Source organism: Pipistrellus hanaki (genome assembly GCF_964339955.1).
Source record: "Pipistrellus hanaki genome assembly, chromosome: 6".
NCBI classification, from domain to species: domain Eukaryota; kingdom Metazoa; phylum Chordata; class Mammalia; order Chiroptera; family Vespertilionidae; genus Pipistrellus; species Pipistrellus hanaki.
The window spans coordinates 12,929,911-12,956,175 of record NC_140508.1 but is presented as its reverse complement, the minus strand read 5'-3'; the positions used below and the strand labels follow the sequence as shown (position 1 = coordinate 12,956,175).

Genomic DNA, 26,265 nt, shown 5'->3' with positions numbered 1-26,265 from the left:
CTCCAGCCAACAGCCTCTTCTCTGCGCTCCACTGAGCTCACAAACACAGCCTTTCTGAGCACAGGGGTGAGGAACTCCCCCAATCTTGTAGGGGGCAAAGTCACAGGGAAATGCACTGTTGAGAGCCAGGCTGCTGAGATCCAAATTCCAGTGGGGCACATCCTGCTGTGGAGGCGAGCCCTGACCCTCTCAGCACCTCCCCTGTCCAAGGTGGGCCATTATTGTCCCTGGCAATTTTAAAGAGGATACCAGCCATGTTAGAGGAAATCAATGAGTCACCACGTGGCAGGTGCTTTCCACGGTGTCTGGCACATAGTAAGCAAAGCACATGCACTGAGGGGATGTGAGCCAATCATTGGACCTTCTGAGCCTCAGTTTTCTCATCTGCAAAATGGCAAGAATACTGAGCATCTCAGATGCAATGGCTACCGGTGCAACACTGCCCAGCTAACAAAAACCGTCTTAGCAGCTGCTCCTGTGCTCACAGGGAGTGTGTGTGCAGCCCGTCACACAGAGGATGTCTGGGTAGCAGATGAGTTGATTGGACGGCCAGGCCACCCTTTTTCACCAAAGCACTTTCCCCGTGGCGCTGCTCTGCATTTTCAGAGTGGGTGGGCCTGAGGGCGGCCGTGCTCTCGGGTGTGTTTTCACATCCTGCGGAGAGGGGCCCCTCCCGGCCAGCCTGCCTGGTGCACTGGCTGCCCTCTGAGTCACCAACACCCTGCAAACCAGGCCTCCGGAAGCCAGCCCAGGCAGCAGGCCTGCACAGCGCACAGCACCTAGCACCCAGCACCCAGACATCTTACCAGCAAGACCTCAAGTTTATGAGAAAAGTGTGCCACACCACATCCCAAACTGTCCCCGGCTCTCGGGATGAGTAAACATGGCAGTTCTGAGACGCTGGTTTCCAGTGAGAAGCTGAGGTGCTAACTGGGAGGAGGGCATAGGACTGGCAGGTGGGCAGGGCAGGGCAGTTTAGCTTACAGCCAACAAGGTGGCAAGAGCGAACCTCCAAGGATAACAGACAGGCCACATCCCCAAATGCAGCTTCCTGGGTCCTAATCCAGCACCCTCCCCCAAACCCCAAACCCTCCGCCATTAGCCTTCAGGACTCAGAACTCCAAATGCACATGCCACACGGCACCGTCAAGGGGCTGAGAGAGCAGTGCCTGAGGGCAGGGGGCAGAGAGCTATTCCCCAAGACCCTGGCAGGGGACCCCGCTTGGAAGGACAGGAGGGAGGCAGCCAGGTCCATCTCCGAAGTTCCTAAAGGATGTGTGTCCAGGCTGATGAAGTGAAGTTTAGTGGGAACCTTCTAGGCTGACACCTGTTATCTCATGTGTGGCACATCGACAGTTCTGTCCACAAAGGCTTGGCATTAGATGGGCCAGGGTGAACCCCCCATGTACACTGGTATAGACACAGCACATGTTACCATGGTGATGGGTCCTGGGTTTTGAGAGAGGGTAGTGCGGCTCAGGGTACAAGAATCCTTTGTCACTGGCTTGTAACAGCCCAGCGAAGGCAGGAAGGACCCTCCTCTCTCCCTCACTGCCAGCACCCAGGACAGAGTCCAGCACGTAGTAGGCGGCCAGTGAAAATTTCCTGGAGGGATGGTTGAGCGAACGAATGATGACACAGGCAGGGAGAGATTGAGTCGCATACCCAGGTGGGACAGCCACCAAGCAGCAGAGCCTGGTTCGGACCTACCTAGCCAGGCTCTGGCTCCTTCAAGGTGGGAATTCTTTTTTTTTTTTTTTTTTTGCAATTAGCCTCTGGAAAACAAAACCTCCTTCTTTGGATGCAACTCACAACAAAGACTAGTCCTTGGGAGACCTCACTCGGCAGAGTTATGAAGTCAAAATGACCCATGCCATGCAGCATGTGAGAGAACACTTGTGTTGCTCACGTTAGTTAACCTACGGGATGAGACTTAAGAAGCAGAGAACAGGTTGGCCCCTTGGGACCACGAGCCAAGCCCCGGGCACATTCCTAAAAGGTGAGGTGATGCTAGTGCCTCACAAAGCTGCCAACAGAGCCAAGGCGGGGTTCGGGGAGAGAGGGCGGCCCCCCACCTCCAGAAGAAGAGGAAGGTCCAAGCTCACCCTCCACACAACCACCAGCAGCCTGTGTTTCGAGACCCAAGGGAACCCCCCGTTTCTGTAGTGGCCACCTGATTCGGGCGTGGGGTTCTGCTGGCCATCCTGGCCTCCACAGTCGGGGGCCTGTCTCACAGGGGAACCTGGTTATCCCAGAGGGTGACGGGGTGAGTGGCTGTCAGCCCACAACTACCCACAGCGGGAGCCGGGGCACCCCCCGGTCTGAGCCTCAGAATTCCATCTGGACGGACCAGCCAGCACAGCCCCCTGCTGGGGCCCAGGGATCCCCGCTGGCCCGGGGAAGGGCACTGCTCGATGACGGAAGCCCATGGCTTCCCTGTGCTCTAGGCCTCCTCCCCTCTCTTCAGACAGCACCGAGCATGCTCACACCTTAGCACTTGCTGTTCTACCTAGATTGCTCTGCCCTTAGATCTTGGCAAGACGCTTTTGTGAGAGCTCTGCTCCGATGTCACCTCCCCTGGGTGCTGCGCCCACGGGGACAGCAGCCTCCACACTGCACCTCGTCCTGGCACGGCGTGGGGTATTGTACCACTGGCCTCTGTGGAGCAGCTTCTGGGCGGGGGGGGGGGGGGGGGGGGGGCTGGGAAATCATGCTTGGCTGTCATGAGGGCAAAGCCGGGGCCTCTGAGCTTCTGGTCATGCTGCCACCGGCCTGCGCTCTTCTCTGACTCGTGAAATCCTGGCTCCAAAGTGCTCCCCAAAGCACGGAGCACCGAGCACAGCACATGGCCGGATGCTGTGAGGCAAGGACTGGGCACCTGGACCCCCCGCCTTGGTTTCCCACTCAGCTTGACTGAAAGGAGGGGAAAGCGTTTCTCCATTCACGAGCATCTCTGTCCTGAGCCATTTCACACGCCAACTGGGATGTGGCTAGAAATCGCCCATGAAAAGACCTTGGCAGGAGGCAGGTCCTACGAGTAGCATGTCCTCAGGCAACCAGAGACGCTCAGAGATGGGAGGCTCCGCCCTTCCAACGAGGGCCTCCTCAGCCCAACCCTGAGCATCACCCACTGAGCCGCCCAGCTTCCAGGGGGACGGGCTGCAGGACCGTCGTGGCTCCTCCGACATCCCGCCCATGCGGCATTCTGTGGCAGGAATGTCAGCAAGCCCCTGTGAGAAGCGGCTTTATCTGTCTCTGTTATGAAAAATGACCTCCAGCAGGTTTTAAAAAAACCCACAAAAACTCAATGACACCGTGTCCATTCCCCTCCCCCCTCATTGGGTGAGAGATTCAGCGACCTGAGGTTAAGGTAACGATTCGATGCCCTCCTGGGGGGCTGGAGAGCTGACGCTAACGTGTCCACAGAAAAGCAAAAAGCTGAGATCATCCGAGACACTTCTGGGGACCGACAGGCCGGTGCCTGTGCCGGCCAGAAATCGAGAATAGCTGCAAAGTTGCCGGGACTGAGCACTGTTGCCGGGGACAGAGGAACGAAGCCTCGAGACCGGAGGCGGCTGGCACGCCTGTGGAAATGACATTCCCGGCGCCGAGGAGTGCAGGCCCGCGGGGAGAGGATGGACCCCCCGATTGACGGCCTGGGGCCGAGCGAGCGCTGCATGGAAAACAATGAAATGAGAGCTTCTGAAAACCGACAGACATCAGCCCTGGGTGGATCACACGTCTCCGTGGGAAGGTGAGACTGTGAGCTATGTGGATGGCGATGCAGGAGACGCTCTCTAACGTCAAGATAGGAACAGACTTCCTGAAGCACCGCTTCGAACTGGAGGACATCGGGTCCCCTGGAGGGCCCGGGAGAGTGCAGGCTGCTGGGCCCCGCCCCGACACTGCCGCTCCAGGGGGCCCATGTCACACATGAGCTGCACACAACGACAAAGGATTCCAGCCTCCACAGTGGGGAGCGTGGAGAGCCGGGCAGGGACTTCTGGGCAGCTGACTGGAGCGTAAACAGGTACAACCACTTCGGGAGACAATCTGGTATTGTCTGCTGAATGGCGCGCGTGCACGCCCAGGGACCGAGCAGTTCCACCCGTAGGTACCACCCTACAGGAATTTATCTGTGGGCATCACCAGGAGCCAGAGAAAGAACATTCCCGAAAGCAAAGGGGAAAGACCCGGAAACAACCAGCACCTGTCAGTTTACCTGGCTGGTTGCAGGTGCCGGTCAATACTGCCGGGGGCTGCTGAGTACTGAGCACTTGCTCTGTGCCAGGTCTTGCCCAGGGAACTGCATGCATTAACAGTCCCGTGTTCGCCAGGCTCACGAGAAGGTGTGATTCTTTTAATTCCCATTTTGCAGTTCAGTAAACCAGGGCTCTGGAGGCTGCAGGGGCTTGCTCAGAGTCACTCAGCCTGCAGGTGGCTGAGCCAGGATTTAAAATGCAGGCAGTGAGTCCGGGGTGCGGACTTAAAACCACTCTTCCTGCTCTCCTGCCGTGCCAACCAGTGCCGGTAAAGAAAGAAGCTTTTTGGCCTAAAATGGTCAGAGTTAACCACGGAAGTTCAAGGAGAAGCTGATTAGGCCAAATTATTTCTCCTGCCCACACCAGCTGCTGGCTGTTCCTCTGTGTGCAGCGCACACACACACACACACACACACACACACACGGCCACATTGCAAACCACAATGCAAGTTACTAAATCAATGCTTTGTCTTGTTTTCTGCCTGGCACATAGTAGGTACTCAGCAAATGTGGTGAGTGGAACTGACTGAAGTGCAAAAAGCGGTGGCCAGGATGCCAAACTTCAAAACAGAAAGGAGTCTTGCCAAGTTTGTGTGACAACAGCCCGTCCTGTTTCTCCCTGAAGGACCTGCTGGCTGGCGCATTCCCTCTTGGAATCCAAAGCACCCAGGGGAGGGTCTCCCATCTTACCAGCCCCTCTCCTTCCAACTGGTGGCCTTCCTTCCTGCCCCTCTGCCACACCAGCCACACAGAGGGACCCGAGGGGCAGAGAGCTCCTGGGCTGTCCTCAGGGGCGGAGGCTAGGAAACTCTCCAGGGGAGGCCTGGCCACAGTCAGGCACAGATGCTCCTTGGGGTGAATCTCTGGAGCGCTGGCCTCAAACAGCTGGGGGATCGGGTTGGGGAGGACCATGACCACAGGGGTGACAGCTGCAGAAGGGGCAAAAGTCCATCCCCAGAACCTCTCCTTAATGAGAGCAGGGAGCCAGCCTGGATGAGCGGGCAGCCCTTTCTCTGAAAGGAGTCGGGGGTGGGCAGGAGGCAGGCATGCCAGCTCCTGGCTGAGGCCTAACTCTCTCAGAAGCCTGGCAGCTTGGAAAACACAGGGCGGGCTGTGTTCTCCGCCCCCAGACACGCCTGGACCACAGCAGGAGGGAGACCCTGCTGGCCCCAGCCAGAGGCCTGGCAAGGCCCGGGATGCAAATACTGTGCTGTTTGCAGAGGGAAGCCGGCCAGCTCGGTGCCCACTCCCCGGAGTCCCCAGCCTCCACCGCTCTCCACCAGCCGGGCCCACAGGGCGCTGTCTGCAGGAGGAGCTGGGAGCTGGAAGGCAGCAGCCAGAACAGAGGGCGGGGGGTGGGGGCAGAGAGGGGAGGGGGAGTGCCAGCGGTGCTGGCTTCTTGGCCTGGAACGGGGAAGCAAGCTTGCAGGTCTCCCTGCGAAAGGAGACTCTGGGTCCAACGTGAGCTGTCGCCAAGCACAACAGAGTGACGGGAGAGGAGGAGGAGAACCAGGACGAAGCACCAAGAGCGGAGCGCAGTGCTGCCCTGCTCCCCAGGCAGCCTGCTCCCGGGCTTGCACAACCGTTTCCATGGCGCTTGGTTTTGCTGTCACAACAACCTCAGGATGGCCGGGCCGGGCAGTGCAGCTGGCTGGAGGCGAGAGGTTGGTTTTTCTAGTGGGCCCAGCGGCCAGCACGTTTTCTGAGGGTCCGCCCCAGCCTGGTCTTCAGCCGCAGCCTCTGCCTCTGTCCAGTCGGAGGCCTGGGGAGCACGGCCTGGAGAGGGAGCCCAGGCTCCAGTTGGAGCCGCCCACACCCTTCTGATGGGGCTGCGTCCTTCGTGGGCCCTGTCACTGTGACCCGCAAAGTCCCTGCGGACATTTAAAGTACCCGGCACTTTCACTTCGGGAAACTCTGGGCCAGATCGTGCCAAGCAGCTCACAGTGAATGTCCTTTAAATGTGGCTGTGAAGGTTGAAGGGACTGGCTGACAGGCATTTCGTTAAACCCTATCACCTCAGTTTTGCAATTCTCTTTGTGGAGTCAGCAGTTTATCCCCTTCCCCCCACACTCATACCCTGTGTCTCCCAAGCGTTTTTCCAGGCCATTTGCAAAGCTCACAGCCCTAGATCTGAAAGCTGGCCTGCTGAGGCCTGAATTCTAGGCCCAGGATACAGGCTGTCTCTCTATGCTTTCTATGTTATCAAAACGTGCTAGTAGGTGCTACAGGGTATTACTTATACTCTTTAACTCCCTCCTCCAAAAAAACAGACAAACAAACCAAAAACCCACACACAAAACAAACAAAAACGCGACATAAATAACATCTACAATTTTACTCACTGGCTGTGTGACTTTTGGCCAGTTACTTAACCTCTCTGGGCCACAGTTTCCCCATCTATAAAATGATGATAATAACAGTACTTGCCTCGTGGGGCTGTTATGGGGATTAAATGAGTTAAAATAACGAAGACTTAGGAGAGTACCCCCAAGTATTAGCTATTATTCTTGTTAAAAATAATCACTGATGTTCTGTGAGGATGCATAGTTTTAACATTTTTAAAGCCCAGGCGGGATATGATCTCCATTTCATCCTTAGATAGTCACGCAAACCCACAGAGAGTTGGTGAGCACCTTATGTGCAGGGAGCTGCCCCGGGCTCTGAGCAAAGGGGGACATGGGAAAATGCTGTCAAAAGCCTACTATGTGCAAAGTCAGCCCAGGGGCCCAGGCGGCACAGACGAGTCAGAGACATTAGTCCTCGTCCCAGAGAGCTGAACTTGAAGCAGGGGAGAAAACAAACAAAAAAAACACCTGAAAGGCGCACGTGAGAAACAGCCACTTTGAAAAACCACCTGCCCAGCCCTCGGGGGGAGAGAAAGGCCCTCTGGCTGCCGAGAGAAGAGAGCCTGTCAGAGCCTCGGAACTCCGGTCCTGCTTCAAAAGGCACTGGAGGGAGAGGATGGTGCCCCCGGTGTGGGTGGAGGCTAAGGCTCAGAGGCAAGACCGTCCCGCACAGCTGCTCGTCGCTCTCCTTTCCACGCGGAGCGGGGTGGGGACAAAGACAATCGCATCCACCTGGTGGGAGACATGCCGCGAAGCAGAAATAAAAGCTCTCTCCCCTAAATTCCCACTTTTTATACTAGCCGTGACGGCCATTTCGAGGATCTGAAACGTGTCCTTTTAAAAAACATATTTTAAATAATATGTGCATATGGCAAAGAAGCAAAGACTTTAAGATAAGGTGACCAGATGTCTCACTTGCCTAAGGCCACGCCCCACATTCCTTAGGCTGCTGTACAGAGAAGGGGGAGAAGGGAGAAGGGAGGAGAGCAGAGGGGCTAGGGGGTCTGTGGTAGCACCAGCCCAATCTGAGATTCCTGGGGGCAGCCAGAGGCGGCTTTGGGAGTGAGAGCCCATTTTCTGGAGTCTCATCAGACAGGGAGGGTAAAAGGGGCCCAAATAAGTGCTCTTTTCACAGTGAAATCTGGACCACTTTCTCCCACCCACATCTCTGACAGCTCAGCCTGCGGCCGCTAGCTCTGTGCCCCGAGGCAGCCACTGCCTCCCAGCCTGACTTTATGGCTGGGACTCTGGGATGGTGGCCTCTGCCTCCCGAAGGCGCTCATTAAGGGGGAGGGACTGCTGTTAGGTTATAATCAGTTCCTGCACTTGCTGGCCTGGCACACGTACCCCCTAAACTGCAGCCTTCCACCTGCTGGCAGCTTCCCTTCCCGCCCGGAGTCCGGTCCAAGCCTCTCGCGGTGGCCTGGGAGGCCTCCGTGGTCTGGCCTGCCCTCAGAGCCTCCCTGCCACTCACCCCCGGTCACACTCTCAGCGACACCAGGCCTCGCTCTGTCCCTCCACACAGGCTTCCTCCCAGCTCTGGCCTTTTGCACATGCTGTTCCCTCGGCCTGGAATTCCCTCCCTCCCTCCTCCTCCTTCCGGTCTCAGGTGCAGGTGACCTCCCCGACCATCGCCTTGTTTATTTCATTTAGAGCCCTGAGCCCATCTGAAATTCTTACCATGTATCGCTGACTCCTTCCTAATTAACTTTTCCCCCTAAAGAGCTCTGTCATGGGAGGGGCCTCAGCTACAGGATTCACGGCTGTGTCCCAGCACCTGGCACGAAGCCCAGCGCACAGTAGGTGCACAGTGAATATCTGTTCTAAGAAGGAATGTATGAACCAGCACCAGGTGATTTGAAGCAAACCAGGAAGGCAAAGTGTCCAAAAAGGAAGTCCCTGAAGCTACCAGCTCGCCGAGGCCACGAGAAAGGAGGCACATCCCACACCGCGAGCCCTCCACAGTGCTCGTGGGCAGCTGGCCTATGGGTCGCTTTGCACAAGCGCCTCACCCAAAGCCACCCACAAGGGAGAGGCAACTTGAGGCTCCAAGTCCAGCTTCCTCTGACAACGACACATGGACATCTTTTCACTCCGAAGCCTCGGTCCGGGACACTCGCCAGGGAATACACTGTGCACAGCAAGAAACTAGTTTCCGGTGGCTTCACACATGCAGAGAGTTCTAAGAACTCTTTAGGCTACAAATTACAGGCCTTTTTCTGGAGCGGACACCTGCCCCGTTCCCCCCAAGTCATCTAGTTCAGTCAACACTCTGTGTGTTGTTTTCGCCAGAATCAGGCACCACGTCCTTCGGAATAGTGGTTCTTAACTGGTGGCGATTCTTCCTCCCAGGAGACATTTGGCAACATCTGGAGACAAATCTGGTGGTCACACTGGGGCGGAGGGTGCTACTGGCATCGAGTAGGAGGAGGCCAGAGATGCTGCTAAACAGCCTACAGTGCATGGCACAGCCTGTGCAACAGAGAATTCTCCAGCCCCAAATGGCTATTGTGCTGTGGCTGAGGGACCCTGCATATATCTATCCATCTATCTATCTATCTATATTAGCTATTTGTTTGGTAAGCTAGGAGGCAACCTCCATGAAGGCAGGGACCTCACCTGTTTCATGTACCACTGTGTCTCCAGGACCTAAAACTTATACTTGGCACTTGGGATGCGCTGGATAGATATTGGTGGGATAAAGGAACTCCTATGAATATTAAAGAATACGAAATAGCCAATCTTCTTTTGGGCTATTTTTCCATTATGATCATGCTTCCTGTGCAGAGACCCAAATCCATTCTCCCTATCCTCCATGAGAACAGGTTTAATCTGCACACTGTTGGGTAAAGTAAATATATAAACTACATTTCCCAGCCTCCTTTGCAGCTCAGTGTGATCACATGATAAGGTTCTGGCCAATGGGGTCCCAGATGATGAGATATGTGTGATTATACCCTTATAGGACAGGGGCATGTCCTCCTTCCTCCTTTTTTCCATCCTTTCCTCCCATCCAGGAGCCAATCTGGACAGTACAGATGAAGGCACCACCCTAAGAATGGTGGAATGATAAGACAGAGCCTTGTCTTGGCACCATGGGGCCAGTATACCGGAGTGAACTTTTATACCTATACTGTTAAATCAGAAATAAATCACCTATCTTGTTTAAGATACTGTTACTTTGGGTTTCAGTTAGAGCAGCCCCTTACATCTTAATACATAACTTTCCCCTGCTCTGCAAACTCCAACTATTGTTAAATCACACTTAAAGATTCCTTGATAATACGAATATACATTTAGAATTATTTCTCCCCTGAAGCCTCCAAATATCAAAGAGCATTGCTATGCCAGTGGAAAGAAAAAGTTACAGCATTTATTCAACCAATGACAAGGACAAAAGGAACTATTTAAAAAAAAAGTCCATTCAAATCTTAAAACATCAATTATGCTTAAGCCTATGAGTTCATAATGGTGCCAACAAAATAAAAACCCCAATTGATCACCATCGGGGGATGTTAATGAACCAGACCATTATTTTAAAAACTGGTAAATAAAGAGAAAGAATCAAGTATTCATTCTGCTTTTTCTATATGAATTCTGCCATTGTTGATGGAGGGAAGTCTCTCTTTATAGAAGTTTTCCAGCTAGTAGAAGAGGAAGGGAAGATAGAATTAGAATAGAATATCACCATTTTGCAATTAATGCACCATTGAATTAATGGAGCTAAACACTGACTATCAACAGACATCACCCAGAGAGAGGCGGCCTGATGCCATGTGCTACCTGACAAGGTACCTACGCCACCACCTATGAAGTGACTGAACCGGAGACAGTTAAGCCTCTAGACCAGCAGTCTGCAACCTTTCTCAGCTCACAACACACATAAACTAATGGCTAAATCTCTGTGGCACACCAAAAACAGAAACAAAACCCAAACACATTACAGTTTTTGCTGATCTGACAAAAATAGGTATAATTTTGATTCATTCACACCAGATGACTATTATTGTGTTGGCTGTTGCCATTTTTTTTATTTGTCAATCTAAGGGAAAAGAGGTCAGTGCCCCTGACTAAACACACAGGTATTGCACGTTTTAAAAATTCGATTGGCACACGTGGTGAAGATCACTGCTCTGGAATCAACCGCCCACTTACAGGACACACACAGAGGACCATGCTCAACTTCCTCATGGGACTAAGTGGCAAAAGCCAGTGTGAGGAATTTTACAGGAAACAACCTGGTTTCTTCAACACGTAAACTGCAAAATGATCTTACTGATGATGAAACAAGAGAAAGTTACGCTGTTTAGTCCAGAAGGCGCACCTCCAGGTTAAAACAAACTCAGAAACCAAGGCCTCTATGTGGGCCTAGAGTCAATCCTGATTCCAACTCTGAGATTATAAAAATAAAACAAAGAAGAAAACGTCTTGAATATATGTATGAGTCAGTCATACATGGAAGTTCAAACTGGATATCTCGTGGGATACCCAGTTCCATGGGTAGTTTAAATACTGAATATTTCTTGATATTAAGTTTCATGCATACTAATAGTATAGTATTTTCAGAATCCCACCCCCGCCCTTTTTTTTTTTAGAAATACATACTATCTTACATATGAAATGCAGTTTTGATAGCTAAGCTTTTGGATGTCTAGGATTTGCTTAGAAATATGGCTGAAATGGAGGTGATAGATGATGAAAAATGAGATTAGCTATGAGTTGGCAACAGTTGAAGCCGGGTGGTGGGTACACTGTGCTATTCTCTATTTATATATATTCAAAACATTTCATAGTAAAAGGTTTTTATAAATCTTACTCCTGGCCCCAAGGAGTGGGGAGGAAGAAAGGGAGAAGGTGATAGTACTTCCAAAGCCCCCACTGCGTGCCTGGTGCGGCTTAGAGGGCTCGGGTCTGAGTGACACTTCCAGAAGAGAGGTCACCCATGCTGAGGCCTAACAGGTCCAGACAGAAACTTTGGCTGTGTGAGGTCAGCCAAGTACAAGGGGAACAACAGTGTGAGCATGATAGTAAGTCACAATGGACACGCCATCCACCCCGGAGGCCAGAGGCAGTGTGGGGACCAGGCCAAGTACGTGCTCTGCATGAGGGAAGTGGTTTCTACTCAGGACCGGCCCGACTTTGACTCCTGGTGGCCTCTAGGCAGAACGTGGGCCCCAAGACAGCCAGCTCCTCGCATTTTCCAAGGAAAGCCGGAAATCTGTATTTTTATGTGCAATCTCTTGGTTTTTAAACATTGGCACCTAATCCAAATATTTTCGAAAATAACGTGTGGGCCAAACTAAATATCTGCCGGCTGAACGCAGCCCCTGGAACACCCACTGGCCACCCTGCTCCGAGCACCGGAGCCGACCACAACTCAATCCATCTGTCAGAAGCGGAGAGGGCGCATTCATCAACTTGAGGTCGATTCTTTTTTAGGCGTCCAATAAAGCTGAGGATCCGACGGGCACCATCCACTTCCAGAAATCTATAAGAACCGGCTGTGGAGCATTTCAGATGAGTCCTCCACGTCATCGGCTTATGCAACAGAACCTCCACTCTGCCTGAGTTTTGGAAGCCAACCGCCAGGGAAGAGTGGCCTTTCAACTTTCCCGGGAGGTGGAACTAACAGGCTTCAGATGAGACCAGCTTGTTGGTGTGCAGAATGCCTGGGACTTACGTCCACACCCCCTGCCACAGACAGCCCCATCCTAACGCCCACTCTCAATGAGCAGGGAGCCTCCGCGTGGCCTCCTGGCCGCAGGTCTGACTTCACGGCAGTTTAAAGGGAGGAGGCAGATGTCACCCTGAAACCTTGAAGGACTCCTTCAAATCCGAGTCTCACCTGACCTCGGACTTCACCCAGAGAAAGACCGGGCATCCCGGATGGGCCAAACAGCCTCAGCCGGCCTTCCCAAATGTAGCCTCCCTTAGCCAGATGCCAGGTCAGTAACAAACTACAGAGGTGTCAAGAATGCAGGGAGAGGAGCCAGAGAAATTATTTCATCATTCCCCAGGAGCAAAGCCCTCCCCCCGTTTTTTTTCTCTCTCTGAAAAGGTAGAAAGTAAAAGAAAATCCATAGAGAAAATAAAGTTAAAATAGGTGCAGGGCAAGGAAAGTCCCAAACGCTACTCCAAAGGTGACAAAATGCATCCAATCCACAACTCTATGGAACAGAGTAAAACCAGGACTATTTCATCAAAGATGGATTTTTTTCCCCCCCTGGAAAAATAAAGCCTCACTATTTATCCAAAACGGGGTTACGGATGGGGGAGAAGGTAGGGAGGGAGCAGAGAGAAAAGTCTGTTGTGAAGTAAGAAAGGTCTGACTCACTGTCCGCCATCTACTTCATCGCTTCGAATTGCTTTTCCCCTTCTACTCTCCTAATGAGAAAAACATTACAGCCAGAGTCGATATTGGGAAGTTACTCATTTTTTTACGTAACTTTGGGTCACTTCTTTGGTAGGAAATCTTGTGGGTCGTGGCCAGGACGAGTGAGGACCCATCACAATGACAGCCCTGCACCCACTTGTGCGTCACCCTGAGCGAGCCACGTCTCTGGCTCGTCCAGGTCGCTCACCGAGGAAGTGAGCGGCAGCGCGTCTGCTCTCTGTGCTTGTACGAATAAAAGTGCAGAAGGGCCTTGAAGGGAGGTCTGGAAGCCGACCAACCCACGGATCTTCCCCCTGTTCCTTCCCAAGATACCCACTTGTGACCACAAGAGAACCACCTCATCGGGAGGGGGACACTGGGTGCAGCGCACATGACTCGGAGGAGTTAAAAGCACAGGTTTTGGTGCATGACTGTGGGGCCAGCGGATGCCCCCCTATGATGTCTTCCTGGATCCTCTTTATGGGCCCTGCCTGCTCTTTGTGGCTCAGATGCTGCTCTGGAATGAGGGCTGAGTGGACAGCAAGTCTGAGAATGGACTTTCTTGTGGTTTGGTAGCTTCTGACCTCAAAATGCAAGAGCACATTCCTTTGGAAACATCTGCTTTGCAGAATTTCAAAAGATGGCTGAGCATTTATGGGTCTGGAGTCAGCTGGAAGGGGTGCCTTCGGTTACATAAGCCAGCGGCACAGAGCAACCGCGCCTGGGAGGGAAGCACAGCTGCGGGCACAGCTAGGAAGCGAGGCTCTCCCGAGGCAGGGCAACGCCAAGCGTTTGGGCAAAAGAAAGACGCCCCCGGAGAAGGACCGGTGCCCTGACGTTCACTTCTGGGAGGGGGACAAGGCCCGGCTAGGAGGTCAGGTAAGTAACCTTCAAGCAGTAGCTCTTGTAAATTCTAGGGGCTCCTCTCTAGGCGAGCAGTTCTCTGGTCTTTGCATTTTCTAGTGAGGCCCTAAACACCCTTTGCTGAGTTAACCAGACACAGCCCGGCAGGGAAATAAGGACAGAAGCCGAGAGCCAGCCTCGAGGCTCTTCAAAGCCCAGCTCTGCCCCAACTCCCTGCTGAGGCAGTAGCTGTCTTAGTCTGTTCAAGCTGCTGTAACAAAAAAGCCACCGGGTGGCTTATAAACAACTATCATTTATTCCTCACAGTTCTGGAAACTGGGAAGTCCAAGGTCAAGGTGCCAGCAGGCAGATTCTGCCCATTTCCTCATGACCTTTTCACTATAACCTCACATGGCGGGAGGGAACCGGGGGACTCTGCAGGGTCTCTGTTACAAGGTCGCTCATCCCCGTCACGATGGCTCCATCCTCAGGATCTAATTACCTCCCAAGGCTGCACCTCCATATATCTTCACTCTGGGATTAGGTTTCAATGTATGAAATTGGGGGGAAGGGGACACACATTCAGGCCATAGCAATGATGCAATTGATGAGACGACAACGATGATGATGATGATGATGATGCTGGCAGTGATGGAGGGGGAAAGCACATTAACAACTTTTGAGCGCTTACCATGTACGTCAGGTACTGGTCAAGTGCTTTCCTCACAAAGATGCTCCCATTTCCGTTCTCACAATAACCCTGACTTGTCCAAGGTCACAAAAGAGTGAAGTTAGGAGGCCAGACTGAAGCCAGACACAATAACCCCAGAAACTCTGCCCCCAACAGGTCCCGAATCAAGGCTAGCCCCTCAGACCAGCCCCCCGTTCCTGAGAACTGGCCCCTAACACACCCAGCCATTCACCAAGTGACAGGTGTGTAAGTGCTGCTGTGACAGCAAGAGATACCCACATCCATCCCCTGTGGGTACTCCATGCTATCTTTTGCAGAATAAAGGGGGGGAATAAGAATATATATACTTACATCTGTTCACAAGTACTTATAGCAGCTCTGCATTGTGCATTCACATAAGGGGGTACCCCCACTCAAGGAGTGAAAGCTAATTTTTGTGGGTGGAAATCCTTACGTATGACAATGTCCTGTGCCCTGCAAATGTCAGTCTGTGTGACTGACATTTCATGGGGGCAGTGATCGGGGGAAAATTATCTAAAAGACCCCTGAGCTGGTGTGTGACAAAAACGGGGGGAAAAGGATTGAAAACTACTGCTCTGCAAGGCTAGAGCAAAATTACTCTCAGGAGCAAGGCAGATATGGAAACAAAAAATTGCCAGATATCTTCATATTTTGTGTTTTTTGACCACGTGGACATAATGCCTATAGAAAATGTAAATATTTTCAAATGAACTTTTGAAACGAATGCTGACCAATGCCCTCAGCGGGGCCTAGACCAGTGGTCGGCAAACTGCGTCTCGCGAACTACATGCAGCTCTTTGGCCCCTTGAGTGTGGCTCTTCCACAAAATACCACCTGCGGAAATGCATGTACAATGCAATTGAAACTTCATGCGTGGCCCATGCGCAGAAGTCGGTTTTCGGCTCTCAAAAGAAATTTTAATCGTTGTCCTGTTGATATGTGGCTCTGTTAACTAGTGAGTTTGCCGACCACTGGCCTAGACTCTGCTGGTGCCCATGGAAGGTGGCGCTGTGCCTGGAACTTGGCATTGGCGGTTTCCAGGGCACCGCACATCTCCAATCTACAATGCCTATACCTGGCTCTCCAGGTGCCCACGGCCTCGGGGCCGCTGAGCCAGGCAACCATTTCTCTTGGTTTTCATCACAGTAGAGAATCCCTGAGTTTCACCCTACAGAGCTAGGCACCACTGTCCCAGTCCCCGGAAGGCCGCAGGAGGCTGAGCTACATAGAGCCCATGTGACTGCAGCCACACATGGCCCTCAGCAGCCGCCAGGCTGTATCGGGCTCTGCCTTGTCGCCGGCTTGCCATGGGCACGGAGCAGCCCCGGTAAAAGATCCCTGGCCCACCGAACAAAGCCTGCTGGTCACAGAATGCTCTCCCCTCCTCGGCTCCCTTCCCGCTTCCCGTGCGTCAGAGCGTGCAGCCTTCTGTTCTCTCTTCCCTGGCCTGCTTCTCATGCACAAGCACCTCCTGCTTCTGGGCAAAGAGCCTTTTCAAAGGACACCCCTCCCTGGTCCCTCTGCCAAGAGCACAACCAGCGACCCTTGGGCCACTGGGCCACAGTCTGTCAGGGGGCACACTCGCGGCACTTCCCAGCTGCCCCTGGGCTACGGGCATCATCTCCCTCGTGCCAGTTAACATTCCAAAGGGTGGAGAGGAGTGGGAGGGAGGGGGCCTGTGCTATGGGGAGTTTTAAAATGTATTTTTATAGGAGAATTTAAAAATTGGCTCTTCTGGCCTTTGGAAGTGGGGACCACACACCTTCATGCTCTGTGTCTTCCATGAGGGCACCAGTATAGGGCAACGCAGTGGCAGCTGGGATGGCCACGCTAGGGAAAGGGTGTGCCGCCCTCCAGCACAGTCCTGGGCAGGACTCGAGCCGCCCACCTGGCTCAGTCCAGAATGAAATATATCCCTTCTTTCACAATTCTTGCCTCCCTGGAGACCATTTTCCAAATGCAGCCAGGGCGATCTTTTCAAAGGGTGAGTCAAATCACACGGGCTGCAGCCAAAAACCCGCCAACGCTAGCACACTCCTCTGACCTCCTAACCTCCCCCACGGCTGTTCCCTCTCCCTAAACACCGTTCCCTCTGATCTTCCCAAGCCCACCTCCTCAGAGTGTCTGAGGGGCCAGCACCACCCTATCCAGTCACACTCTAGCTGCGGGCCTTGTATCATTTCCCTCACGACCCCATCGCCATCTGAAATATGCTTAGTTACCACCTTACATGCTCTACCAAAAACAAACAAAAAAACCCACCCCATGAGAGCAAGAATTTCCAGATTTGTTCACCATTGTATCCCTGAGTTCCAGAACAGTGCCTGGCACAGAGGAGGCAGCCATTCGATATATACGTGTAGGGGAGATGCAGGGGGTAGGAGGAAGGGCACAGGGAGGGGATGGGGAGAAGGAGGGGCTGAGGAAAGAATCTATTCACTGAATCACGTGTTTCCCAGGTGCAACCAGCAGCTGCATTTAGAAGAAGGCACTCCTTCGAGAAGGGGACGAGGGAGCAGGGAAAAGAGCGAGTGTGAGACACATTTCAGAACCAAGAAAAAGCGCCTGATTCGGAGTGGGCAGAGGAGCCAAGGAGAGAGGGAGCGAGGGTTTGTGCTTCCCTGGAATATCACTTACTTGACTATTTCAAAAAGAAGCTTTTTGAAAATGTCTCCAGCCTTTGGAGTGGAGCAAGTCGAAGTGGCATTTTGGAGTTCCAAGAAAAAACGGAGCCCAGACAGACAGCGTCTGTGCGCAGGAATGCAGTCGGGAGAGAGAGATGAAAAGCAGACGGACACAGCGGGGCAGCCAGGTGGACACCCAGACCAGACTCTGGCCCGCGAGCAAAGGCCAGGAAAGAAAAGCAAACTCGGGGCTTCCCGGGGTGGCCGGCAGTGGCGTGTCAGTTTTCACGTGGGCCCCGTCCACTGGGACCCTTTCCTTTACCCTCTGTGGATCCGTCCATGGGCCCTCGAAACACGGATCCCAGCTCTCCCCAAGTTTCCAAGGACAGTCTGCTCTGCCAAAACCCCAAGGAAATTAAATGGCCCCTGAGAACTTCCGACAAGCTGGAGCTGGTGCAGGCCGGTACGTGTTTTGGGGGACGATCCCTTTGGAGCAGCCAATGACAGTGACAGAAAGGGACCTGGGAAACCTCCCTGTCTCCCAACCAGACCAGAGGAATGAGCCAGGGATTTCAGTTCACCTGTGAGCAATAAACCCAAAACAACAGACTGAGCGAATCCCCTCCTGCACAGCCAACAGTGGGATCTGAGAATGTTCCGCGGCTGCCAGGCCGGTAAGAGGGATCTGATATTCCAGCAACTAGGAGGCAAGACTGCACCCACCTCTGCCTGGTGGCTACAGGGCGGTGCGATTAGGGCTTACCACTGGGCACAACCAGCCACATGGGACCCCCCCCCCCCACACACACACACATCGGAGGGTCCTGCGTGGACAGAGCCTTGGGGACAATGCCGTTCAAGCACCGACCGTCTAACCAGCAGTCACACTGCTGCCCTTTGGGGGCCCAGGAAAGTGCCACCTGCCCTTATCTGAGAGATGTATAACGTCCACTAGTGCAGTAAAGGCTCTGACAAGTCCTGCTGTAGATGAGTTTTTTAAAAACTTGGCTTAAATGAGTTTTTTCAGCTTTTAAAGTACAGCATAGGGAACACAATCAACAATCTATACTAATAGAAGTGTAACATGCCAATTCCAGCAGCAGAATGACCATCCGGATCACCATGCTATGACATCTATGACATGCACTGGAGCCAGGCCAGCCAAGGAGGGTGCCATGTGATTGGTCAGGGCGGGTGGCGGGGGGGAGTATGTATGTGCCATCACCCCACGATCGCCCTGCAGAGGGAGGCCCAGGCCACTGGCTGGTGGATCAATGGGGGGAAGGGAGGCAGTCCATGATTACCCCCAAGAGGGAGGCCCAGACCACCCTCTGCAGGGCGATTGATCGGGGGGGTGGAGGGTGGGGGGAAACTCTGGGGAACCAGGGTGTATGGTGGCAGATGTGGGCAGTACCAGGCCAAGGCAAGAGGTAGGTGTGAGGCAGCAGGGGCTGCGAAGGCCTACTCTTGAATTTTCATGCACCAGGCCTCTAGTATTGTAATAACGATGTACGGTGCCTGGTGGGTACTTAAAATATTGGGGAGATCACTTTGTAAAGTGCATGACTGTCTAACCACTATGCTGTTACAAATAATATCCAATGTCAACTGTCACTAATTATAAAATTTAAATTAATATAAAGCCGTGGAACCCTGGCGTCAGAGGATGCCTCATCCAACCCCATGGAGCAGGCTGTGCAGAATGTTCTTAGGCGAAGGCTCCGTCAGGGGAAGCGATTTCACCACACTCAGCTCGTCCACGTACCTGGGCCTACGTGTGCTGCTGACCTGCCAGAGCCCCTTCTCGCCATGACTTTGAACCTGCCTGTGTCCAGAAAGACACCTAGGAGGCCTGAGAAGGCACCCATTCTCAGCCACTTTCTCTACAGCATAGACTTCTGAGCCAATGGGAAGCTCCGCTGTGGTCTGAGGCTCTGATGTGCAAAGGTGACTCCTGACCCCCTCAGGCCCCATGGATATCGGTGGGTCACGGAGAGCCAGGGACAGAGGGCCTCACTCCTGCTCCTGCCCGAGCCGCTCGCTGTCTGTCTGTCTGTAATGTGGGATGACAGACAGGGTGGGAGGGGCTGGCACATGTCTCAGTCCGGACATTGAGCCAACGCCGGACACGAGCCAGCTGGGCAAAGTTACTTGCCCTGTCCAGGCACTCATTTATTTATAAAGCACCTCGGCCCTGATACACCCCCCTCCCCCACCCACGCACACACCAGCCCGCACGTGGAGAGGGGTCTGGTTACAGCCGCGTTTCTCTTATCCGCTCGCAAAGGGCATTTGTATCATTGGCACGTTCTACCGGAGGAGCTCCCTGGAAATAAGATAAACCAGACGCTTATCTTAATCATTTTGGGTGTGCATTGTTCCAGAATGGACTGCACGTGGATCTGCCCTTCGAAACGGAGCCCGGTGAACCTAACTCAACCTGTGCTTGGGTGCTCCGGATTAGACGGATCCATTATTCATGCAGCAAGGCCTTGAGGCTAACCGTGGAGCAGTCTGACCCTGCACATTCGGGCTGGCCCTGGTGATCTCTGCTGGATGCATCTGGGGCAGTTTTAGGTGGGTAGTTTCACCAGAGAGAAGACACGGAAACCGCCTGAGGTAACCCACATCATCAAATCTTTGCCTAAAGTCAGTCAGGCCCTAGTAAGCCCCCAAAATGTCCTGCACTCACCTGTCTGATGTTTTGTACCTGGTCTCTATGACAACGCCTGTGGACACGGGGAAGCTTTCTGCCTCACTTCCTACCCCTCGGCTGGCTTTCTGAGAGTCCATTTTCCTAAATAATTGAGGTCTCGGGGTGTATCAGATGCCAATGTCTCTACAGTGTGAGGCTGGGGCTGCGGACGGCAGCCAGTGATACTGGTTTTCCCTCTCCCGTAAAGAAACCCAAACCACCCCTTTTCCTGTTCCTAGGGCCCCAGGGGGGAAGGCTGCTCGGCCTGCATGCCCTCGCCGTCCTTCAGGGGCACCTGGCTGGCCCCAGGTGAGTGTCGCAGACCAGACCAGGTCACGTACACGGCCACTCCAACTCGATACTCGCCAGCTGGGCCCCCGCCAGGATGCCCGGGCACCTACAGATGCGTCCAAAGCCGCCTCCGCCCTTGTCCTTGGCCCGACCACAACCACAACGGAAGCACACGGCGCCCCTCCCATCAATGTGCCTCTCTGTTCCGCCCGCGCAGGCAGCGAGGCCCGCGGCCTGCCCGCCAGCCCCCATTCATGCTCCCTCCTCACAGCGCCGCTTGGCAGTGAGCTCTCCCCTTCCCCTTCTCCACCCCCAAACACACAAAAGAGGGCTATAAAGTGGGGTTTTTTTCCTCCACAGGAATAAAAGGTTCGCTCCTTCCCTTCCGTTTTCCTGCCCTCGGTCTAAATTTGGCAAATGGGAAGTGAGCGGAAGCAGTTACACTGGCCCCGTTCATGACCCCGGGATGCTCCTGCAGCAGAACTCTTGCTCTTTCTCGTATGATGGTTGTAGGGGGGAGGAGGGGGGATCTAAAACCCCTACCGCCCGCCCCAGAGGTCCTGCTGGGAAATGATGCATGCAGAGGCTTGGGGGAGGCACAAGGGCCATCTTCTGCAACCCCTTACATTTCAGAAGGGACACTAGGCCCAGAGGGGTAAAGGAAGATACTCAGGCTGTAGGTGAACTGGGGGGGTTGGGGGTGGGCGCTCGAGGCATCTTCTTCAGGGGCAATAAGGAAAATGAGCATCTTACCGTCATCCAAGTAGGTCTGATCCAAGTTCTGTTCCTGTTTGATTGTCACGCCTGCAGGTAACACTTCCTTTTGGTCACTGACCGGGGGTCCGTTTTTGGCGGCTCTTTGGCTTGTGGCGTTCTGCTGCTGAATGACCGTGGGGTAGGACCCCGGGCTCAGCCTCTGGCCTTGGCTGCCGGGGGGCGGGCCGGGCCTGGCGGTGCCTGCGGGGAAGTTCTCGCAGTACATGATGTGCTGGAACTCCTGGTGGCCCCCGCAGCGCAGCTGCTGGTTGGTAGGCGAGTAGTGGATCACCGGCGAGGCCTGCTGGCTGGCGGGAGAGGAGTGCAGCAGGGCCGGGCTCTGGCCCTGGGAGCCGGCGTGCACCAGCACGGAGCGGTGGGCGTCCGCGAGGGACAGGGGCGTGGCCATGAGGGCTGGCTGCTGGTAGCCCAGCAGGCTGGGGCTCAGGCTCTTACTCCGCTGGTACAGGACAGCCGCCGGGTTCTGCTGCTGGTAGCGGGCATCGGGGGACGAGAGCCCTGAGCGGAATTGCTGGCAGGGGGCCATGGTGGCCACGAGGCAGGAGGGGGACTCGGCCACCCTGGGGTGCTGTGGGTAGTAAGGCTGGCTCCCCAGGCCCCCGTGGGCGGGACTGCAGATCAAGGTGGGGTCATATTCATCCGTGGGCTCTGTCTTGATGGCTGGGACTGAGAGAAAAGCACACGGGGTGCACCGTTCTTAGTAAGCCGCAGGTGTGCACAGAGGGTCAGTGGGCAGGGGTCGGGCACATGGCCTCGGGAGTCCGAATGGGTGGGTGAAATAGCTGGGCTCTGACATTCGTTAGCCTCAGGCAAGGGGCTCCCTGTGCAATGGTCTTAGGTCCGAAACCTAACCCCGGGAGATGACCTTGAACCACAGGTCTTTCCAGTGGTCGAAGGGTGGTCTGTGAATAGCAGGTGGTCTCAGCCCGGGGTGTCTGCAGCCTTTCTCCCCAGGAGGAGCACTCAGAGAAGAATGTTTGACTAAAATGATGGTCCCCCTCCTCCCTCTTGCCTACCAGTCCCCACCCCTTCCCTTCTCGCTGTCCATCATACTCATCACCACCTGATACGTTCTGTAGGTGGGCTTGTTTATCTGAACACCCCCCACTGGAATGTCAGCTCTTCAAAAGGAGATTTTGGGGGGGGGGGGCAGGAAGGGTTGTCTATTTTGTTTAACGCTGGGTCCCTAACACCTAAACCACTACCTGGAACTTAACTGACACACAGATATTTTCTGGACAAGAAATGACCAAATGTTGACTGTCGGCCTCCTTGGTTCTATAGGACTTTGAGGGGATGAGACCTGCAGGCTTGGGCCTCAGTTTCCCCATCTGTTAGTTGGGAGTCACAGGCACTCACCCAGTGGGGTTATTGGGAGGATTAAATGAGCTATGTGTGCAGGGTACTCGGCACAGGGACTGGCATACAGCAAGTGCTCAATGCCCGTTGTTGCTATCATTATTACTATTGCTACTGTTGGTGGTGCTGTGGTTACTGTCCCCACTGTCCCTCTCTCCCCACCTAGAAGTGCCACCGGAATGTGTCCTTCTCCGACATCCAGCCCCAGAGCTGAGGAATGAGCTTTCTTGGCACCGGAGTAAATGAACTGGTGACAGGACAGTAATCAAAGGAGGGTCCCCTCCCACAGGTTGGGGGCTGGAGGAGGCCAGGAGGTTCAGCCCTCAAAGCAAACGCACAGCCGAAACCAGTGTGGCTCAGTGGATAGAGCGTCAGCCTGTGGACTGAAGGGTCCCGGGTTCGATTCCGGTCAAGGGCATGTACCTTGGTTGCAGGCACATCCCCAGTGGGGGGTGTGCAAGAGGCAGCTGGTCGATGATTCTCTCTCATTGATGTTTCTAACTCTCTATCCCTCTCCTCTCTCTTCCTCTCTGTAAAAAAAATCAATAAAATATATTAAAAAAAAAAAAAAAAAAAGCAAACAGCTCTGACACCAACCACAGAAACCATTCCTCGAGATGCCATCCGAAGGCCACCATCTCAATCCCGGCCTGACAAGGGACCCAGTCCTCACGGGGTCCACGCTCAGACGGGTGCGTGCCAGCCAGGCCCAGGGCGGCCTCACCTCCACACGAGAGGTGAGAACCCATAAAACGTAACTGAAAACCTCTGTGTGAGCGGGACTGTGGTGATGCCGTCCACAGCCCTCCCAGAGCCCGTCTCCACCGAGTGAGGTCCCATTAGGACATGGCGCGCCACTCGCGGCCTGGCACGTCAGCCCTGGGCGGGGGCCACGCAAACCCGTGGAGGCACCTTGCCAAGGCCAAGGCCCCCAGCCAGGCTCTCAGCACCGCCGCTCGGGCTCATGCTTCCAGCAATCCAGAGACCCCCCCTGGGAAACTCACGAACAGAAATTGCACCCCTGGTGACCGTCTAGATGACAGGTGCCCCATTCCAGGAAGGTGCCTAGTGGGCCTGTCTCAGGCCCCTCCTCATCTGATATGTCAATCATATCAGTATCACTTAGATCCAAGTCCCCTCTGTTAGGGCCTCGGCTCCTTGAGGGCAGGGCTTTTTATCTGCTGTGTTCACTGCTGTGTCTCCAGCTCAGTACCTGCCCTCAGATATTTTCTGGATGAATGAATGAATGAATGCAGATGGCACTCGTCACCCCTCCTGGGACTACTTTGTGAGAATGAGACCTCCTGGACTGATTACCCACCCAGGAACTCCACCTGCCACAGGGTCACCACCCACAGTGGGCTCAGCGAGAGATTCCATAGGTTTGGGGCACAGTCACCTCTCTCCCTGTCATGATCACTCCTAACGCCAAAAGAGGTTTGGCTCAGCGGTAGAGCGTTGGTCTGCGGACTGAGGTCCCGGGTTCGATTCCGGTCAAGGGCATGTACCTTGGTTGCGGGCACATCCCCGGTAGGGGGTGTGCAAGAGGCAGCTGGTTGATGTTTCTCTCTCATCGACGTTTCTAGCTCTCTATCTCTCTCCCTTCCTCTCTGTAAAAAATCAATAAAATATATATTTTTTTTAAAAACTTAAAAAAAAAAGTGGAAAAGCTTAAGTTGAACCCAAGAATTAAAAAAAAAAAGAAGAAGAAAAAAAAGATGATCACACCTAAGGCAGGGATAGGAGTCACCAGCTTTGCAGCCTTGTGCTTAGCAAGCCCTCACATGCCTCTCCCAGCCCCGCCCTCCCAGAGGTAAATACTGACAACACCATAGCTCACTTCGCTGCCGCCAGTTTGCTGGGCTGAGTGAGCACTTGCTGTGCACCTGACTCCTGTAGCTCTCTCAGAAAGGCGCCATTGGACAGGTGAGGACACTGGCTGGCTGCAACACCAGCCTGAGTCTCCCCACCGGCAGCAGACCCCGGGCCCTCACCCACACGCTCCCGCTGCCCCCCCACCACAGGGGCCTCCGGGAGGCTCCCTACCTGGGTGGTAGGTAAAGTGCTGAGGCTGGCTTCGTTTCCTCTTCCCGTTGATGACGTAGAAGTTCACCTTCACCGACGTGCGCACGTGCTTGTTCCGGTACTCGGGGATCTCCACGAAAAGCATGTTCTGGAAGGAAGGGGTTGTCATTAACTTCATGGCGATAACATCTACATTCCCATCCAGGGCCCAAGCGCGTGGAGCCAGCCCGTCTACCTGGAGTCAGGACACGTGCCATCCGTGTACAGGTGAAGGGCTATTTCGGGGGAATTTGGCCTTTCAGTCTCAGCAAAGAAAGAACCGCCACTTACTCCATCGGAGGACAGTAAGATGTCACCGTTACAAACCAGCGGCCTGGTGCTCATGGGGCGTTTATTTAAGTCGTCCATTCAATACCTACGGCGTGGCTGCTAGGTCCAAAGCCCTGGGACTTTGGTGCAGGAAAGGGAGGAGGAGGAAAGAGGACCCGAGGGAGGTGGGCAGGACACGGTCAGGGCGCTCGGTCCTCTCGCCCGGTGCTTACAGGCTGGCTCTTGTCTTTGTCCACGGTGGCCTCCATCTCCCAGATCTGCTGCCCATCTGGAAAAATCCAAGGGTGACAGACTCTGAAGGAACTGTTAGGAACCAAACACTTAAGACACAAACTCACCAAAGCCTCTTTATCTTGGTTTTTGTATGATATCATTTCAGTACGGCGTACATGTGTGTTGGTGGAACAGATGTATAGATGCACACATATGCATTTTTCTTGTCATATCTGTATCTTTCTTTTTGCAAAGGAAACCCATGGTGGCAATAGAAAATAGGGCAACAGCCTAGCCAGTTTGGCTCAGTGGATGGAGCATCAGCCTGTGGACTGAAGGGTCCTGGGTTCTAGTCCAATCAAGGGCACATGCCCCGGTTGCAGGCTTGATCCCCAGTAGGGGGTGTGCAGAAGGCAGCCAATCAATAATTCTCTATCATCATCGATGTTTCTCTCTCTCCTTCTCCCTTACTCTCTCTTAAAGCAATAAAAAATATATTTAAAACTATTATATATATTTAAAATATATATTATACATAAAAATCTATATTTAAAAAATAATATATTTTTAAAAAAAAGAAAGAAAATTGGGCGCAAATAAAATATAAGGTGGGGGGGAACTGCCTACCATCTCATCACCATTATCTATTTCTCCACACCTGAATGCATATATATCTTTTATTCTTTCAAAATATAAGTAGCATTATTACTTTATATAATTATACACATTATACTCCATGCTTCCACCAAAGACTAATTCCAAAATGTCCACTGCACACCACTGGCTGCCCCAGACACCCCTTCCCGGCTGTCTGAGCACACAGGTGGCTCCCTGTCTGTCCTGAGATGTCCTGGCTTATGAGTCACTGGAGAGAATGGAAACACAGGGTCCTACCCTCCACCGTTCAGTCAACAGTCAGCCCGGAGCCCACACAGCTCATTGCAACAGCCGAGGAGCGGTTTTGCTCAATAGTGAACTCACTCCCCTGAAGTTCAGCACTAGCTCCCCGGTTTGGGGCCAAGAAGCCAGGCCAAACCAAACTCTGCATTTGCAAATAATAGATCTCTTTCGCTGACCACCTACATTGGCCGCTGGGCAGGGTTTGGCTCCAACAAATCATTTCCACCCGTGTTCCCAGGGTGTTTTGTACAACGCTGGCTCTGAGGATTATTAAATGGGTTTACGAGAACGGGAAACAAATTCTACAAGCTAATGAGCATTTAGAAAGTGCAGAGTCAAAGTCAAATGGGTTTCTTTCTTGCAGGCCTTCTCAGAGCCTTTAACCTGCTCAGGTGAAGCATAATTCTCCAAGGTGGGCAAGGGTATGCACCATGTCCCAACATTAGGTAAAAAACAAAACAAAAAAACAACCCTTCCCCCTTATAAAATTATACAGTTCAGGTGTGCACCATAATT

The 26,265-nt window shown here is 53.4% G+C and overlaps 1 protein-coding gene and 1 long non-coding RNA gene across 6 annotated transcripts in view; one reads left to right on the top strand and one right to left on the bottom strand.

Moving 5' to 3' along the window:
• The window catches only part of NFATC2 (nuclear factor of activated T cells 2), a 152,436-nt gene that overhangs the window by 17,470 nt on the left and 108,701 nt on the right, over positions 1–26,265 (bottom strand). For all 5 annotated transcript variants that reach the window (XM_084886990.1, XM_084886989.1, XM_084886991.1 and 2 more), the window contains exons 7-9: positions 24,849–24,904; positions 24,328–24,454; positions 20,899–21,588 (exon numbers count right to left, since the gene is read on the bottom strand). In XM_084886990.1, the coding sequence (XP_084743116.1) occupies positions 20,899–21,588; positions 24,328–24,454; positions 24,849–24,904 (873 nt within the window). The remainder of the gene's footprint in view (positions 1–20,898; positions 21,589–24,327; positions 24,455–24,848; positions 24,905–26,265) is intronic.
• Positions 18,542–20,527, top strand: LOC311624150. Its single transcript, XR_014795261.1, has 3 exons — positions 18,542–19,106; positions 19,544–19,736; positions 20,094–20,527. It is a non-coding gene; the product is annotated as an uncharacterized lncRNA (long non-coding RNA).